This window comes from Nesoenas mayeri (assembly GCF_963082525.1).
Source record: "Nesoenas mayeri genome assembly, chromosome: 2".
NCBI classification, from domain to species: domain Eukaryota; kingdom Metazoa; phylum Chordata; class Aves; order Columbiformes; family Columbidae; genus Nesoenas; species Nesoenas mayeri.
The window spans coordinates 142,079,385-142,097,799 of NC_137543.1; the positions used below are offsets into that span (position 1 = coordinate 142,079,385).

At 46.2% G+C, this 18,415-nt stretch overlaps 1 protein-coding gene across 1 annotated transcript; it reads right to left on the reverse strand.

Moving 5' to 3' along the window:
• Positions 1 to 1,118: 1,118 nt before the first annotated feature.
• C1QL3 (complement C1q like 3) lies at positions 1,119 to 6,789 on the reverse strand (the record flags this gene model as incomplete). Its single annotated transcript, XM_080339586.1, has 2 exons — positions 6,178 to 6,789; positions 1,119 to 1,298 (listed from the first exon to the last, which is right to left on the reverse strand). Exons 1-2 carry the CDS (start codon positions 6,763 to 6,765, stop codon positions 1,119 to 1,121), a joined length of 768 nt encoding a protein of 255 aa, XP_080195712.1. The 5' UTR covers positions 6,766 to 6,789.
• Between the last annotated feature and the right edge of the window lie 11,626 nt (positions 6,790 to 18,415).

The window sequence follows — 18,415 nt, forward strand, 5'->3', positions numbered from 1 at the left end:
AGTGTGACAAGACACCTAAGTCAAATAAGGTTTTGACTCATTATATTCCTACAAAATTCTAGCTGAACATTTGCACTATGTTAATCCATATCTATTTTAATAAAAATAGTGCCTAAGTACAGACTAAGTGCTAAAAGACTAATGAAGACTAGTTGCTGCAAAGAAAACGCTCTGCCTTAGTCTGAGGATGTGGATGCCAGGCTTGCTAAATATTTACACAACTAACCATCAAGAGCGGGCCTGTAACAATTGCCTAAATATATATTTACACGTTTACAAATTAAAAAAGCCAAATCTTTTTTCCACTAATATCAATGAGAGCTTTGCCATTGGCTTTGGTGGAGTCAAGGATTTCATCCAATAGAATAGTTTGTCAACTGTTACATTTTTCAGGGAAAAAAAATAAAAGAAAAAGGGTTTCTTCTATCCTTCATTTTCTTTTAGAACACAGCTAAGGGGAAGACAAAAATTAAACAACTCCACTGGATTGATTTTATGTTAAAAGTCTAATGTAAACCTACAAAGCAGGAACATTGAGTTAAGGCTTGAAACTGATTAGTTTCTAGTTTGAAGTGGAAGGATAAGAAAAGTACAAGGCAAACAATTCCTTTGGAGAGAGAAAATATATTTTGATTACCTTTTCCTTTTATTGTAAAATCATTCCTCACCACACTATGAGTGGACTCGAAGCATCATTTTTAGCAAGTAAGTCACAAGAACCAAAGCTGAAGTATGGATAAAGCAGCAAGATCATAACACATCAAAGTATCATATACACTGAAGAAATAACTCAGCGTCCTCAAGTGGTTTTTTTTCCTATAAAAACTTGATCTATGTAGGACTTCATTCACATGGACACTAACAATGAGGAAGTATTTGCTTTGGCGGTAGTGGATCGCACATCTGTTTAACTTGTTTTGTGTATTTTTGACATAAGGTTTCTCTGTGTTGTACAGATGTGAATCAGGTAGCATTCGACATTTTTCCCCTGCTACTGAGGTGGTTGGTGGTCGCTCTCTGCTGGGGTGCTTATTTCATTGACTTTTGCCACACAAATCCATTGCTTAGAAGAGCAAGCTTCATTTTTGGACTGGTTTGGTGGGTCTTTTTACACATTATCAGTCGGCGTAAATAATAAATCCAGAAAATGTGCTGTATTTGTTGTTGTTTCCTCCATGTGCTTTTCCTCCATCTAATTTAATGTAAACTTCATCTCCTGGCTCCAAATGAAGAACCACGCTGTTACTGGCATAGTCGTAGTTCTGATCAGCATCCTGAGCAATCGCACTAGCTCGAACCTACATAAAATACATAATGAGTGGTTAAGAAAACTCAGGTCACTTTTTCCGCATGGTGAAATAAAAGCATATCCTCAACATCTTACTCAGCATGCATGAGTTGCCACATTAAATGTTTGGCAACGTACATTGTAGCTTTTTCCTATTATTATCGCTTGTTTTCTCTTACAATGCAACACCTGAAACTAAAGCAGTAACATGCTCCTTTCTCAGTCAGCTGGTTAGTACACAGCTGCTCCAGCTCCTGTAGGTGTTGGAGCCTTTTTAAATATATGCGTAATAATAGCTGAAGTTGGGAGAACTGAATCTGATGATGTGCCAGTTTTAGATTGGTTTAACTTCTATATCAGTGGGACAAGTGATTGATGCGGGTGAGGATCCACGGTGAGGCCCTATTGATACCAGTCTGGACTTTCTCCAGGGGTGATTTATTGTCATACTACTAATAGGATCACACTGCAAAAAGAATACAAAGAGCACACACGCAGCCACACACACACATAGGCACATGTCAGCGCACACAAGCAGGTACGGATTCTCGTCGGCATTTGGAAAAGCTGTTGTGGCCACATCTCAGTAAGCAAACATTAGATTTCTGTGTGTTTCAAGAGATGCACATTTGAAAAATCACAGGCAAGTAGATATTTGCTTTAAGAGGTTTTGGAATTTACAAGTCATTAAGGAGTTTTCATTTGCAACTTTCACTTAAACATGCCTTTTTTTCCCATTTTCCCCTTACTATTCCACTGCTGATTAAATTTGACATTACTAGCAAACTGGAAGTAATCTGTAATTTGAAGAACAGCCTGTGCCATTGCAAGTCTCAAAATAATTTATATATAATTTGACCCTGTTTGGTAAAATATTTAAACTGAGTTGTGTGTGATTTATTTCAGTGTAACATATCATCTGCTTGTTGCTTGTCTTTGTTCTAGCATAGTTACAGAGCAGTAAGTGATTTAGTGGTATTGCAAACCTGAACTAAGTAATAATGCATGACTTGGCGTACTGTATGTGGGATTTTATCTGTTCAGAATTGAAAAAATAGGCTATAAGTCACAATTTTCCATGAATTCCTTTCAAAGTTTAAATGATAAATTTCCAAATTAAATTCTCCTGTGATAGGATTTCACATTAGTATTGAAAAAGCAGGGAGTTCTTTTACCATGCAGGATCTTATGGCATTGTGAAGCTTAAAAATCACAGTAGGTGGAAATTCTTTTATACGTCCTGTAAGAAGAGTGAGAAAGGCTCAAAAGGCTGGCAGTGGTGTGACAGTCTGCAAATTTAAACTGATACATGGCGTGATGATAAACCTCAACTATTTCAGGACTTCTTGATCCTGAATTGCCTGGTGGTGTTTACAGAGGTGATCTATTTTGCTAGTGTTTAAGCAATAATTATTCTAAGCACTGGGTATTTCCTCTGGATTAATGACTGGCAAGGTGGAGTTGAAGGCTCTGTACCATTAACCCTGGAAATACCCTCCAAAGAAAATAACAGGCTGAGGCTGTTGTTGGTAGTGTAAATGGAAAGGGCAAATGGGAAGGAGCGAAAAGGCTATAGAGGAGGTGGAAAAACATTCATAGAGCACTAGTACCTTGCATACTGGCAAGCAAATTTATTTGAATTACCTTCCAAATTGCCATTTACATCATAATGGAACGCTACTTTGTGGATTTGTTTAGAATGTTGTGTTTCTGTGGATAGTAAAGCAGAATTCTAATGGTATTAGTGACTGTCCTAATGGAGTCAGCATACAGACACTGACTTCAACAGCAATGGATATTTCATTTCTTTAGATTCTACAAGGTACATACTGACTGAAGAAAAAATTATTTAGGTTACTGAAAATGCAGATCTTACTGCCCTACTTATAGCAACATATATCCTGTAAACTCCAGCATGCTATTTCTTAGAGGTTTTACCTCCTTGTTTGTTTAGCCAGAGCAATGTCTTTTTAAAGACTACGACAGTCTCAAATGAATTCTCAGTGTACTGCTGCAAGAGAGTAACTGTATCTCAAAATTAAACCATTAATGGACTATACATTTCATAAGTTGCATGCAAATTCTTTCCCGAAGCTGCACTCCCAGGCTGCACACGTGTACAAGCTAAGCTGTGTGTTCTCAGCACTCCCCTGTACCAGCTTTATCACCATTAAAGGAGACCTTGAGGTTCCACTTATGCATTGCTTAGGAATGATATATATTTTTTTTTCTGTCAGTCATACATTTTCCAACAGTTTCAGTGTTGTCATTGCTAGAAAATACTGGATTTATAATGTTACTTTTGTCAGGCCCCATTTAACGACTTACTTGAAAAATTTCTGAGCTTTCTTACAAATAATACACAAAGTTAATGGCTGCCATATCACATCAGCCTTCAGTGTTTCCAGTATAAATCATATCAAAAGGAGATACTGTTGTATTAACACTGTGCATCAATTTAAACTAGTTTGTATGCAGGTATTTACCTAAATACTTCTCTTTGCGTAGATATATACAAATATATACATAGAACCCCTGCCTTTTTTTTTTTTTCCTTTGAATCACTGTGAGTTTAATTTGTCTCATGTCTGGTACTGGAAGTTGCTACATTTGGGAAAGGTTCAGGCTCAATTTAATATTTATAATCGGTTAATTTTTAAAAAACTACTGGTATGTATTTATTTTCAGGGTTTGAGGAAACAAACACTTTAAAACATTATAAAGAGGGATCAAAAATAGATTAATATTTAATTGCAAGTAAAATGGTATTCTTGCCGTGGACAATATTGCCTTTGTAAGAAGAAATCAAAGTGAATTTATTACAACGTACTTTCTTTTAGTAGTCCTGGTTTATCTGCTGAGATAGTATTGATAGTAGACATTTTCTAATTTAATTAATTGCTGCTGATGTCCTCATTATTCTGTTTTCACAGTACTTCTAAGGAGCCATAAACAAAAGGTTAAGTGGCACATCAAGATTAATTTAGCGGCCGCCGATGCCGCCGCCTGCGCGGAGCTCGAAGGGCCGCGGGGCGGCTGCCGGGCTGGCCGCGCTTCGCGGGAGGAGACACGCAACGAACGAGCCCCTCCGCGACCGGCGGGACACGGCGGGGGCACGGACCCCGATTGTCGCTCCTACGGAGAAGGCGTAGAGCGGATCAAGACCCGCAGTGCGCTCTGCCGGAGGGCGAAAAGCCCGGGCAGAGCGGCAGCGCGGGGCTCCCGGCTCTCCGCGCCTGGGAAAGCCCGCGTAGCCGCTACCAGCCGGGACAGCTCCGGCGGTGAGCGACCTGTTGAGCGGCTGCTGCGGGGCCGGACCCTCGCCCTCCCGCCGCACCGGGGGGAGCAGCACGGAGCTGCCGGAGACACCGCACTCCCCTCCGGGCACCCAGAGCAGGAGGGATGGCGGATACCCTGGAGGTCTCGCTAAGCCCTGTGATAATTAGAGCCAACCTGTGTCCGTTAGCTACCTATGGAAGAAGCGCAAAATCGCTAAGAACGGCTCCCCGGGGGAAATGTTGTAGGAACAGCCTCTGCGAGCGCGGTGGCAACGTTTATCCTAATTAAAATGGATGATTCCTCTGACTTTCAGCCGGTAGCCTCGCAAGATCCTTAATTATTTCGAACATTTCCATCCTGCTGCGGGGTGCCGTGCCCGGGTTTACCGGCCGCCCCCGCACGGCTTGCCGGGCGCCAGCCCTCAACCGGCGCTTTCCCCGGCACCAGCCGCCAAGGGGCGAGGTCGGCAGGCGCCGCGCTCACACGGTTACCGGCTTTCCCTCCTAGAGGGAAACCTGGGAAACCTCGTTCCCTGCCAGGGGCTGAGCGTGTCGGAATGAGCGCCCCGCTGCGTGGGAGCCCCGTCCCATGGCCGCTTTCCCCCCGCCGCACCCCGCTCCTTCCCTACGTGGGACCACCCTCTCCTGAGCTCACCCGCCGCCCCTGGCTCTCCTTCCTTCCCAGGGAATCCCCAGCCCGAGCTCCGCTCACCCCGCGGAGGCAGCGCTGCCTGCGCGATCGCCCACCCGCTTAGGTCCCGGCCGAGCTGTGGGCAGCTCTCCGCGGCCGCGGGCCGGCCGCGACCCGCCGGGCCGGCAGCCGGTGCCAGAGGGGCGGGCCGGGTGCCGGCCAGGTGCCGCTCAGCTCGCGGGCCGCCCGGGACAGCGAGCTGGGAGCGGGCGTGGGCGGCGTGAGTGTCGGGGAAAAGGGCGCGTTGAGTCCGTGTTTGCCCGGCGGCCCGGGCCGGCCTCGGCTTTGCCCGTATCCCCCGGTCTCACAGGGGTTCTCGGGCATCCGAGGGGGAGCGGGGCGGCACTCCGCGCCCCGGCGGCGGCGCTGTCCGCAGGGTCCCGACCGGCTGCGGAGCGGCGGGCGCCGGCTCCCCTCACCTCCCTCGGCGGCTCGCCCTGCCTGCGCTCGGGCCCCACTCCCCCGCCTCGCACCCGCACTGCCTCCAGCGGCAGCCCGTCTCCCCCTCCCCGCCCGCCGCCTGCTTCCCGCCCTGCCCGCGCCGCTCCGCCCGCTCCGCTCAAGGCACCCGCTCCCCTCAAGGAGTCCGGCTCCGCCCGGGCGCCCACTGTCCTCACAGCACCCGCTCCCTCGGGGAGTATGACTTTCCTCCCGGGCGCCCGCTCCCCTCAAGGTGCTTGTTTCTCTCAGAGACTCTTGTTTTTCCCCCGGGCGCCCGTTCCTCTCCCGGCGCATGTTCCCCTCAAGACTCCCGGCTCTCCCCAGGCGCCTGCTGCCCGCAGGGACTTCCCCTGGACTCCCGCTCCCCACACAGTTCCCGGGCTCCTCAGCAAGCCCACCTCCCCCCGGGCGCCCCCTGGCCTCAGAGCGCCCACTGCCCCCATGATCCCGCTCCCCACGGCTCCCGGCGCGGCGCCCACCTGGTTGTTCTTGCAGAGATCGGCCCACATGCTGGTGCCGTCGCCGCCCCGCATGAGCACATGGTAGGTGAAGAAGTAGATGCCGGGGATGGAGCAGGTGAACTTGCCGGTGGTGGGGTCGTAGTGGTTGCCCAGGTTGGTGACCACGTCGTCGAACTTGAGCACCTCGTAGCCCTCGTGCTGCCGCTTGAGGCCGGCGTAGAAGGCGATCTTGGGGACGGTGCTGTAGGTGGCGGCGCTGATGGCCCCCGCCGCGTTCAGCCCCGGCGCCCCGGGGGGGCCCGGCAGGCCCTGCCGCCCCGGCTCGCCCTTCTCACCCGGCGGCCCCACCGGGCCGGGCGGCCCCGGCTCCCCCGGAGGGCCGCGGGGCCCCGCTTTGCCCGGCCGGCCGGCCTCCCCCTTGGGTCCCTGGATGAAGGTGGGCAGGGACTGCATGAGGCCGCGGTCGGGCGTGGCCGCCGTGCTGGGCGCCTTGGTGCCGCCATAGGGGTCGCAGACCATGCGGCAGGTGCCCAGCATCTCGTAGTGCGCCGAGGTGCCGGCCGAGCTGACCAGCACCGGGATGAGGATGACCAGCAGCAGCACCATCACCACCCCCAGCGCGCCGGCCGCGATCAGCCGCCGCCTGCTGCCCACCAGCCGGCTCAGCGCAGGGCGATCCTCTTGTCTGCTTTTGGACAAAATCTTGATGGTTGGTCGGGGACCTCCTCAGAGCCGAAAAAACGCCGAGCCCTCTCGAGCTCGGCTCCCCTGGGGCTTGGCCGCCCTCCCGCTGCCGGTGGCGGAGGGGGCTCCCGCGGGTCGCGGCGCTCGGCTGCGGCCGCTGCAGCCGCCGGGCGGGCGGGAGGGACGGAAGGAGCGCTGCCGCCGCGCCCCGGCCACCCGCACTTTTATGCTCCCGCTGGCGATCGACTTTTTTTTTTTGCAGGCTGTGCCAGTCCTAGTCAACTTTCCTCGGAACTTGCCTTTCCTCTCGCGATCGCCCCGCTCGCCTTCTCGCTCGCTCGCTCTCTTTTTTTTTTTCTCCCAGAGACGACAGTCCTTAGCGCGGACGCGCCTCCCGGCCGCCCCGCTGCCCGCCGCCGAGAGCCGCGCCGCCGCGCCGCGCTGGAGCCGGAGCCGGAGCCGGAGGGAGAGCGGGATCCTGCCCGGGTGCCACCTGCCAGGAGAGGAGGAGGCTGACGAGCGCGCTGGAGCAATTTATAGGCACCCAAAAGCGCAGGGGAAAGGGGAGCTGCTTTGGCATCTCATTCCAGCATCTGCTCTGATCTTCCCACTCACAGGGAGTTTGGCATTACTCTGGCAGTGTGGGAAATATATATTTTTTTTCCTCTCTCCCTCCCCCACCCCTCCCGCAAACGGATGAGCAGTGAAATCGTGAGCCTCACTCAGAAGCTGCATCTTGCGATGACAGCTCTTTCTGGAGCAGACCAAAAGGAAGAGATGTGCTTAGCAGCCTCTGGGTACCCTTCAGGTCACCGATCGAGAATTAAAAGGTCAATCCACCTCTTGCTTAGTGCTTCTCTGAGACCGTCCTGCCATATTAGTGTTTTCTGGGAAATACCGCTTTAAATGTAGGGATGCTTTACTGTTACCGATTGTCCAAGTGGAAGTTATTCGAAAATATACCTCCCACCTCGCACAGTAATAGAGAGTAGCATCTCTCCCAATTTCGAATCTCCCTCTTCCCCCCTCCCCGATTACAACCATAAAAGCAGAGAAGGAGACAGTTCTTCCTGTGAATTAAAATTGACATACTCATCACCGGCTGCAGGGTTTCCCGGTGTTAAAGCCAGCCGCTGCATTGCTAGCAAACTGACACCGAGGGAAAGAGTTCACTTTTGTTTAGAAGCCAAAGGAAAGTGTGCCGCATATGCAAACCAGCAGATGTCTGGACCTGAGGAAAAGGTCTCTGCGTCTTAGCTCGGGGACAGCAAAGTGTTTTGTTAAAAGTCTTTAGGTTTTTTGTTGTTGGGGGGGGGGGGGGGGGTGTGTTTGTTTGGGGATGTTTGTTTGTTGTTGTTTTTTCTTGTGTGTGAAAGGTTTCTCCTTCCTCAAGGGCTGGTGGACACCTCTGTGACTGAGTGAGAAGGTGAATGTGCAATATTAGTGTAATTTCTCCCGAGAAAATATTAAGGAACTTGTCCTGCTTGCAGATATACAAGGTACACAAAGAGCTGTTTAAATAAACAAACAGAATTGATTCCTAAATCATACTTCTGTATTCAGGAGCAATGGACGTCAATCAAACGTGGGTGACATTTGCCTGTCAATACAGGAATGATGGCTGGAAAGAGTGCGACTTATTACAGCAAGGCAAGAATCAGAAATGAGGAACAGTGGCAAATAGGACAACAACCAAATAATAGCATCTCCAGCGATGATCAGAAGGCTGTGATCTTGACTTGGATTTTATTAGCACGAATCCCCTCTCCCCTCACTCGCTCTCTTTTCTTTCTTTTCTATTCCACAACACAATAAGGTCAAACAAGCAGGCAGTGCGAAAAAAAAGATTCATTGATTCTTCCTTTTAAGCAGAAATGTCAGCAGCTCCTTTTGCTCTTTCCGGAGAGACTCAAAAGCAGCGAGTGTGTCTACACTGTGTAGAGATGGGCCAGCCCAGCTCCTTATCTCCCCAGAAAACTCCTGATAAAGCTTCCATTTCCCACATTTGCAAATATCCCTCCCTCCTTCTTTTTTTTTTTTTCCTTTCTTCTTTCTTTCCTTTAATGCTCTGCCTTAAAAAATAAACCTTTATCTGGTACTGACACAAGCCAGCCAGTTCCCTCAGCTAAGAGCTTCCCCTCAAGACCAAGGAAGGCAGCTGAACACATTTGGAGGGTTCTGTTTGTATCTCATCACTCTCTTTACCCCATAGGAAAGGGCTTTCTGCACTGCTCTTCCATCTGGGCAGAAAAAAAGAAAAGAGAAAAGTTGTGCCAAGAGTGATGGGTCTGTCTCAGCCTGTAGCTGGGCCCTCAAGGTGTTGAGGTGTTGTATTTAGTCATCCATAACCGTGGCAGTATTCATGACATCGGCATGTGCGCAAACCTCCATTGCGATGACTGTATAACACATTGGGAAAATAGCAAATATCTTAACCTTCAAATAGACACAAACCTATCATGGTCTGTCAAGCCAGAGTGATGCTGGCTGACTTATTGTCAGCAGCACATTCTCAGTTCCTTACTCCAGCTATGATAAGCTTGATTCTTAATGTGAGGTCCTACCATACTGAACACATTTACCTTCTTAATAGACAGTTTTATCCTCACACAGATTGCCAAGAATGCTCATTCACCCTAGACTCCGCAGACTTTGTCCCAAAGAAGATAGCCACAAAAATCACAGCCTGAGTAAGCAGAACAGAGAGAACAGGGCAAGTACTGATGCTGGGTAGTCAGTGGAGTTTGGATGTTAGCTGGGAACGTCACCTGGGACCTGGAATGCCAGCCTAATGCTTTAGTTACCAGATTATCTTTAGTTCCCAAGGAAAAAAAATATTTTCCAAGGAAACTAAGAATGGGAAATGGAAGGGCTCAGAACTTATGCACTGAAGGTCTCAGTAGTCTGGAGTAAAGTTAAAGGAAATGTAGAAACCTCTTTTTACCATGGGACCTTTGTTTTCCTGAAGTGGCATCTTAAAGCATTGATTTACTGTAATTAAGGTTTGGGTAGCATTTATGTTATAATCTCCTCTCCAGGCTAACAGTCAAGATTGACAGTCTGCTCTTAATACAACCATTGTACCTATATGAGCTGTTGCCAGTCTTGACGTGTTAAATGTCTTTGTATTTTTGAAGCCCTCTTACAATCTCGTTCCAGCCTTTCAGCTGGTTTGCTTCCCTCTCGATTCTCCTTGGGCCTTTACACATTCAGACCCACAGTTGGTGTTCGAGCTGAATCCCCTGCAGCTCCTGCCATTTGAAACAGCCGGCCCACAGCTCTTTTTCTCACCAGCTAATTAGTTAATGTTCATATAGAGCCTTAAAGACACACAGCATAACACGCATGTTCATTTTACCTGTGTGCCATTGCCTCAGCACTAAGATAGGGAAAAACTGAAGAAAACTAGGTAAGAATGTATCCACTGGCACACAGGGGAACACCATCTTCAGGCACAAAATGTCTCTTTATGCCTGCAGTGCTAAATTCAAAGGGTTAGCCCAGAAAACAAAACAACAACAACAAAAACCCCAAAACAAACAAACAAACAAACAAAAAACACTCTGAAAGGGGCAATGCTTTCCCAGTTACAGTGAGCAGGAGTAATGTGGAAAAAGGTGTATGCCGAACAAAGGAGAGTTCAAACACTGTGCCAAGTCCCATACTGCTTCTGCTCACTCATATCTGCATCTGTTTTGCTCTTGCTTGTATTTTAATTCTTTTAAAAATTATTTTAGAGTAGCATTTTGAATTTCATTCTACTAAAAAATTAAGGCTTTGCTATGCTGTGCCTTTATAAACGGTGGTTCAACTTAAATACGTAAAGGTTACCAACTCAACCTGATCCCAGTGGTACAGTCAAGGAACAACATGCACTCACTCCAACAGGTAAGTGGGTTCAACGCTACAAAATAAAATATATCATAAAAAGGGGAAAAAAATATTAATATCTGTATAGATGGCTCATGGTGACACAGTGATGACACCTTTGCTGCTATCCTAAACCATTCCTGGTATCCTGTTTCAGTTCTGTTCACCCAGTTTGCTGAAATCTCAAGGCTGGCACATGTGTCATGTAGTGGGTCATGGAAAGGACCACAGTCTGCACCAGTTTTGGTAGAAGCTTGTACAGGCACCACTAATTAAGCTCTCCCAGCAACTTGTTTTGGTCAGCATGACTGAAGACCATCCGTGTTTATAGTGATGCAAGTTGCCCACTAGATTATTTCATAAAATTAAGGTTTTTGTGCTCATGGAAGGAAAATCGGCTTCGACATATGATAGAAAAGAGTTGTTTTGCTGATTTTTTGGAAGCTCTTAGCTGTCCTTTGGAATGTAGGAAGTCCTTCTGCAGGGTATTTTCTGCTATTCAAGGATTTAAAGCTATCTTTGTGTGTATGTGCAACTGGAAATATTCTAGATTAAGTTTGATCACATTTAATAATGCCTTTTGAAGATCAGCCTCTGAACATGATGGCAAACAGGAAAATGATCCGAAGAAAATGTGTTCAGCCATAAAAGGGTTACAAGCACTTTTCAAATCCAGATGAGGGGGGAGTTCAAGGAGGGTTGTCACTAAAGTGACAGGGCTCAACAAGGAGAATTTGCAAAAAAAAAATTCCACGTATCTATTCCTTTTTAGTTTTTAATCAGTAAAGATCAGTCAAACATGACTTGTTACTTGGGAGGGGAGAAATTAAAATGGAAAGATCGGTACCCAGTCAGGTATATCATGTTTTGACTGGTGAATTACTGCAGATATAAAAACATAACTGTGTCTGTAAAAAAAAGTCTTAAACACATAGGGAGATTAAGATTACACATTCAACTGACCAAGTCTAAGGATATAAAATAATCATATATGACACTTGATAACTGCCAACATAAATAGCAATAATTAACCATAAAAAATAGTCATAATTGCAAGTGCCATTGTTTATTCCAAAGATTAAACCGCTAGTTGCAAGCATAAAATATTGTTCTTGCAGGTGTCTCCCGTCCCTGCAAGCCTGCTTCTCTTTGTCTTCTGTCTCCTCCTGCCCTGCCCATGATCTAAGGTGGTGAATACAAAGCTGTAGTGATGCACGGGAACGTGTACACTCAGCCTTGGCAGTATTCTTTGATAGTGATGCTTGTACTTCCCCAGCCCCAGTGGTGCCGGACCAGTTGACTGCTCTTGCACTGGTGATGGTATAGAATGGCAAGAGCTGTACTTAGTGTCAGCTTCACAGTCTCTGGATAAAGCTGCACCCCTTTTTCTGGTCTGTCACCCCTTCCAAGTATCAGGCTCATGCTTTCCTTTGCAGGAGGAGCTGTGTTTCAGGCAGTTTCTGGTGAGGTCACTAAGAGCCATGGTGCTGTGGAGGTGCCATTGAGCAATGCTTGCGCCAGCCAGTAAACACCTGCTCCATAAGTAGCCTTAATTTGCCAACAATTGCACTGCATTTCAGGAACTGCGTTTCAAACAAGGAGGTTTTTGCACAGCACTTGCTCCAGCTTTCTTCACCAGAGCCTGGACACCCAGCACCCCAGAGACCAGGCTAGTGTCTGCTTGCAGTCTGGCTCTTGCTGAAAACACCCTTTTTCTCAACATACCCCACCTCTCCCTTCCTTTAACTTGATTTTAACTTTTTTGATGTAGAAGTCTTAGCTTTTGCAACCGCCTATGTAACCACATCAGTGGCTGTGATGTTTTTCATGTAGGCTTTCTGCTTGACACGATCTTAGCTCCCTTCTCATCAAAAGCCATAGCAGATAACCTGTCATATGCAAGCACATGGAAGAACTCACAATGTTCATTAATAAAACCCCAAATTCAGAGATATTCATAAGTGCTATTAAATCAAGTAGTATTGCTAATAATGAAGGCTACAGTGTCGGCATTCTTATGAAGATGTAAATAGTAAATACAAAGGGGTGGAAGATGAATGCCTCTAACATGAGAGTAAGATTAAACAACCACTTTGTCCCTGCTTAAAACTATACCAATAAGCAAAGGCATAAATCATGTTGCACTTCTATTAAAAATTATGTCAGTTGTTAGAGTCAATCAGGAAATTTCCAGGTGATTTCCCCATATGTACGATTTTGGTTACCTTTGAAATGGTTATTAGGCTGCTAATGCTATTAAAAAGAGATGTTGGGGGAAAAAAGTAAGAGCAGAGACAAGCTTTTCTAAACAGTCATCTGCGATTTACCCTTCCTCCTCCAGACCTGAAAGACTCCCTTTCCGTTGTTCTACCAACCCAGCAATCTTCTGGCGTTTCATACCAGAGTGCTTTATATTCATCAGAAGGTTGATGGATGGGCAATAAGAATGGATAGCTGGGAGTAGAAAACTCAAAATTAAAATCCCCAGAGTGGCAAGATGCCCAAGAGATTTATTTTTTCTTCTGTCATCCCCCCAACTGATTTTCTTTTTGTGCCCGATTATTGATTTCTGGAGTAGTTAATGGTGTAATTTACTTTGCAAATTGCAATTACTTCTGATCATTCATTCTTCTTCCTATCTGTTTCATTAGTTAAAGCAGGAGACACTTTGATCCCAAACAACCTTCTTTGCAACAAAAAGGCATACAGCGGACTTTGGTGTCATCCTGCAAGATGCTGAGCCTTTGATTACTATGGTAGGTAACTGGCCTCAGAACTTGGTGAAATTTGGCCTTGTATCATTAAACAAAAGCATGTTGCAATACTGATCTGTAGGCCTGATCCATCACAAATCAGGAATAGTTCCACTGAAGTAAGTTGTAAACTCAGAAGTTAACTAATGCGTGTGAGATCTGAACTGGGTTCATGATTAGCATCATATTCAGTGAGCTGCAAAGCACAAGGAGATACAACGAGCACTCTTGTCCCCAAAAGGGACTGATTATGCCTGCACAATAAGGAAAGAACGAGGAGGCTTTCTCACTGCATTGTAGAGATAGGAGCTATGCAGAAGAACCATTGCGTTTCCCAGCATAATGTATTGCCAATGCCATTATTAATAGCCTATCCTGTACTATATGTAACTTTGGGTTTGGCATCAGTGAATTTAACTTACATTTGTGCATTTAGCAATAACAAAAAGCATGCAGATTGGAAAGAAAAATCAAAGTATTTATCACCTTCTGAGGTGAGCATGTGTTCTTATGCAATGCATGCATTTTCAATGAAACTGTTGATAGGCTTTCTATACAGCAATAAAACTCTAGTATGCACAATTACTGCACAAATCCAAAAAGCATCAGGTGAGAACAGGTTAGAGAACGTGTCTACCATCTGGGGACTGAGATTTTCTACTCTCCAGGGAGATAAAATCTCAGCTGGAATTTTCCCTTCATGTACTGAGACATTATGCATATGTTTATAATATGCAGAGACACACACGAGCCTGTGCACATGTATGCAGACAAAAATAAAATAGAAAAATGTATATTTTTTCCAGAATAACAACAGAACACGAAAACCTGTGGTTATCACAATTCGGCAACCTGCTATTTTGCATTTTGTTGTTTAAATGCAAACCCAAAGAGCAAGATAACATACACAATATTCCATGAAGATATTCTCAACCACTGGTGAGCACACGGAGTTACCGTTCTGAGGAAACCGATGGAGTGCCAAACGCTGTTTGCATTTAACATGTGAGGAACTCTGTTGGCCTGAAAGGAGTCCTCACTCCAGTGTTACTGTGCAGTGAAGCTCATGGAATTATACTAGAGTTTTGCTGCTATTTGTGAGAAAGAAATTTAGCCTGGAATCTTCTGTTTAATTAACTTTGAATTGCTAATATCAGTCTTTAAACCTCTAAAAGAGGCAAGAATCTTTTATCGAGCTTAATGCCTGGGAGAGAGAATGAAATGGGAAGAATTTGAAGTGAGTATATCCTGATAAATGCCATTTGTCCCTGTGATGCTGGGAATCAGAAAAGGGTATCTGAGGAGAGGGCAGTGCCTTTGAGAGGAATAAGACTCCCTGATCGGGAGATGTTGTGGATGTAGATTACAAAGGCACTGTCATTTCCAGAGAGCAGCATCTCTAGATACAATGTTGCAGTGATAATGTGTTGAAATAAACATATTCAGGCCTTATGTTGAAAATCCGTTTTGAAGCAGGCAGAAGGCAGAGCAGGGGGTGTGCCTGCAGGAATGCTTGTACATCAGCACACGGAGCAACCTCCAGGCAGCTTTGACCAAATTCTTCCCCCTGGACAACTTGTTTAGTAACTGCTCCTCCAGCATTTGTCTCCCACCAGGTAGGGTTATTAGCAGTTTTAAACACAAACTAATTTGCTGCTAAATTGGTCACTCAGGTTCCTTTGTTCAGGAAGTATGGTGAGCAGAAAGCAACATGCCCTTGTATCGTCAAGCTGGACACCATGGGATCCAGCCATCAAACAGCCTGAGTCTAAAGACTTTGAGTCAGAGCTCCCTCTTGATATATTTAATAATCTCCTTATGAATTATATGCCAGTTGATTTTTTATTTTTTCTTACGCTGAGTAGGCATCTATTCGGAATTTAACATGTATCTTCTAAGAGGTTTTTGTTAATTATCTTGTTATCATACCTTAGCACTCAATCTGTTATACCTTTCTGCATGTTAAAGTGCTAATAAGTAGATAGTCTGAAGCCATTAAATAGGTATATCAGTGACAGCATTACATCTGGGCTTCTCTCCTTCTTACTATACTCACTGGACAATTAAAAATACAGTTGTGGGGTGTTTTTTTTGTTTGTTTTCCAATAATCAGAGGTTTTCACTGGCTCACTGCTATGACTTCAGTATGTTACATTAGAAGAGTCTTCATCTGCCCAACTTCCTTTATCCCCTTTAACCACCCAAATTCAGACAAGTGGCATGAAGGATAAACTGAGCTGCCCTTGCTGTTTCCTTTGCAGCGTTCTCCTTAAGTATGTGCAGAGGAGAGGTCTCAGTGCAGAGGATGCTGCCGTACTAGGGCTGTGAGGGGATGACAAAGGCGAAACCACCAACAGCAGTCCAGTCACTTGAAGGATTTGCTTGCCTCCACTCCAGATGATCGTGTGTGCTGTGTTCACATTTATACAGTGTTTATACCAGGTTCCAGAGTCTCTGTGTGAACACTTGGAATTTCCATGGGCCCACAGACACTATCCTGGCATCAGGTCTTTATTCCCTACACATTTATTCTTTTTGGGCTGATTTATCTTCAGTTATATAAAAATACAAATGAACTAATTTCCACTTCTTTCAGGTCCAACAGGCTGCAAAAGAGTAAAAAATACAGACAAAAACTGATTTTCAGTTAGTAATGAACACATTTAGGCTCCTTTTGAAGCTCTGATGATGTATATTGTAAAAACCTGTGGACAAGTTTTCCTATTGCTTAGCTCTGCTGATGATTTCACAAAGAACGGAAGGGGTTACTAGATGTAGAGGGTTACAAAAGGCCAGGAACAGGCTTTCCAGCATGGAGCTGAGAAAAACAGCAGAGCTGATGCTTTTATAGAATCAACTCTCAAATCCTGAAATGAGGAAGAAGAAATAGACAAAGCCAGGAACAGGGGGATAGGTCTGAGCAGTGCTGCTGGGTTCACACGCTGTGTCTACACCAGTCTGTTAAACAGTGCCAGGACATGTCCCTGCTCAGAGGATCGCCACGGTTTATCCCATTACATGGCCAGGTCAGTCCTCGTCACGCCTCAGTCCCGTGGCGATCAGCACACTCCAAACACACAGCCTGGGTGGCAGCTGGGGGCAGGAACCCTCCTACCCAGGGAGTCTGCAGGGTCCCGGCTCTGTAGGGTGTGTGACAGAACTGACAAAGCCTACTCAGCCCCAGTGCCAACTGAGAGACCCGACCCATCTTATTTGGGGGTGTTGATTGACAGACAATTGAACATGAGCCAGCAGTGTGCCCAGGTGGTGAAAAAGGCCAACAGCATCCTGGCTTGTATCAGGAATAGTGCAGCCAGCAAGACTAGAGAAGTGGTTGTGCCACTGTAGTCGGTTCTGGTGAGGCCGCACCTTGAATCCTGTGTTCAGTTTTGGGCCCCTCATCATAAGAAGGACGTGGAGGTGCTGGAGAGAGTGAGAGGAGGGGGATGAAGCTGATGAGGGGCCTGGAGCACAAGTCTGATGAGGAGCAGCTGAGGGAACTGCGGCTGTTCAACCTGGAGAAAAGGAGGCTGAGGGGAGACCTTATCACTGTCTACAACTACCTGAAAGGAGGTTGTAGCACAGAGGGTGTTGGTCTCTTTTCCCAAGTAGTGAGTGATAGGACAAGAGGTTCAGACTTGATATTAGGAAACATTTCTTCAAAGAAAGGGTTGTAAAACACTGGAATAGGCTGCCCAGAGAAGTGGTATAGTCACCATCCCTGGAGGTGTTTAAAAGTTGTAGAGATGAGGCTCTTAGGGAAGTGGTTTAGTGCTAGAGCTAGAATTAGATTATGGTTGAACTTGATGATCTTAAGGGTCTATTCCAACCAAAATGATTCTATGGTTCTATTTACTCCTCTAGAGAGCAACCCATGTAGCACAGGGACTGAGACCCACCCCAGCTCTCACCTCGGCTACAAGGAGCTCAGGCCACCGTTTCCAAGCCACTCTCCCCATGTGTGCAGCTCCACAGGGTCGCCTCCTCGCGCAGCTGCCATGTCTGGCAGAGGATGTCACCCTTGCTCAGCTGCAAGGTCTGCTGGAGGATGTCACTGTGCAGACAAGTCTGCTGGTTGCCCCCAGATCCTCCAGTAGACACCAGCTCAGGGCAGAGCAGTGCAGCACTTGCCCACCCAGGTGTTGCACAGGAGCATCCCCAGTGCCATGAGAAAGCAAAAGGGAAAGAAGAGACAGTATTTGTCATGCAGAGGACACTTACCACCAGGTGATGGCAATTTTCAGGTAAGGTAGCTGCTGCAGTTGAGGTACTTGATTCTGCAAAAGGCATGTGTTTGCCCAGCTCCACATGGGAACTGTGGGAAGTGGAATAGAGAGCAAAAGTCTGTGGCTGATCTTGCTGAATGGGCCAGATGGCAACTCTGGCCAAAAATAGCTTTGCTAGAAGTAAAACACATGGTAAATTGCATTAATTTTAATAATTGCTTTTTATGCTTTGATAAAAACTGGCAAAGACCTAGAGGATCCTCTACCCAAGATAAATAGCATAGCTCTCCCTGACTGCTCCCCTTTAAAGAGACTGCTGTTATCAGGCTCTTAAGGCTCACAAAATTGAGAAGGATGAGGCTGCCCACTTGTGCCAGGAAAGCAGAGTACTTGGCTGTACATGGGACCCACAGAGAAAACAGCTTAGCTGCTGACGTATCAAGTAGCTTGAGGCCACTAAAGCAGTGCTGAGTTTGATCTGCAAGGGGGATGCTTCCCTGAAGCCTGGCAACATCAAATTGCTGCCTGGCCAAAGGATCTTGCAGAGTCACACTCTGAAGGCAAGCAGATCCAAAGTCTTAAAAAACAAAAATCATCAAGAACCTTTTTCCAAAAGTAAAGGCATATTTTAAGACTTTATTTTATTTTTTTTCCTCTTTTTTTTCTTTATTTTTTCTTCTCTTTTTTCTTTTCTTTTTTTCTTTTTTTTTTTCTTTTTCCTCC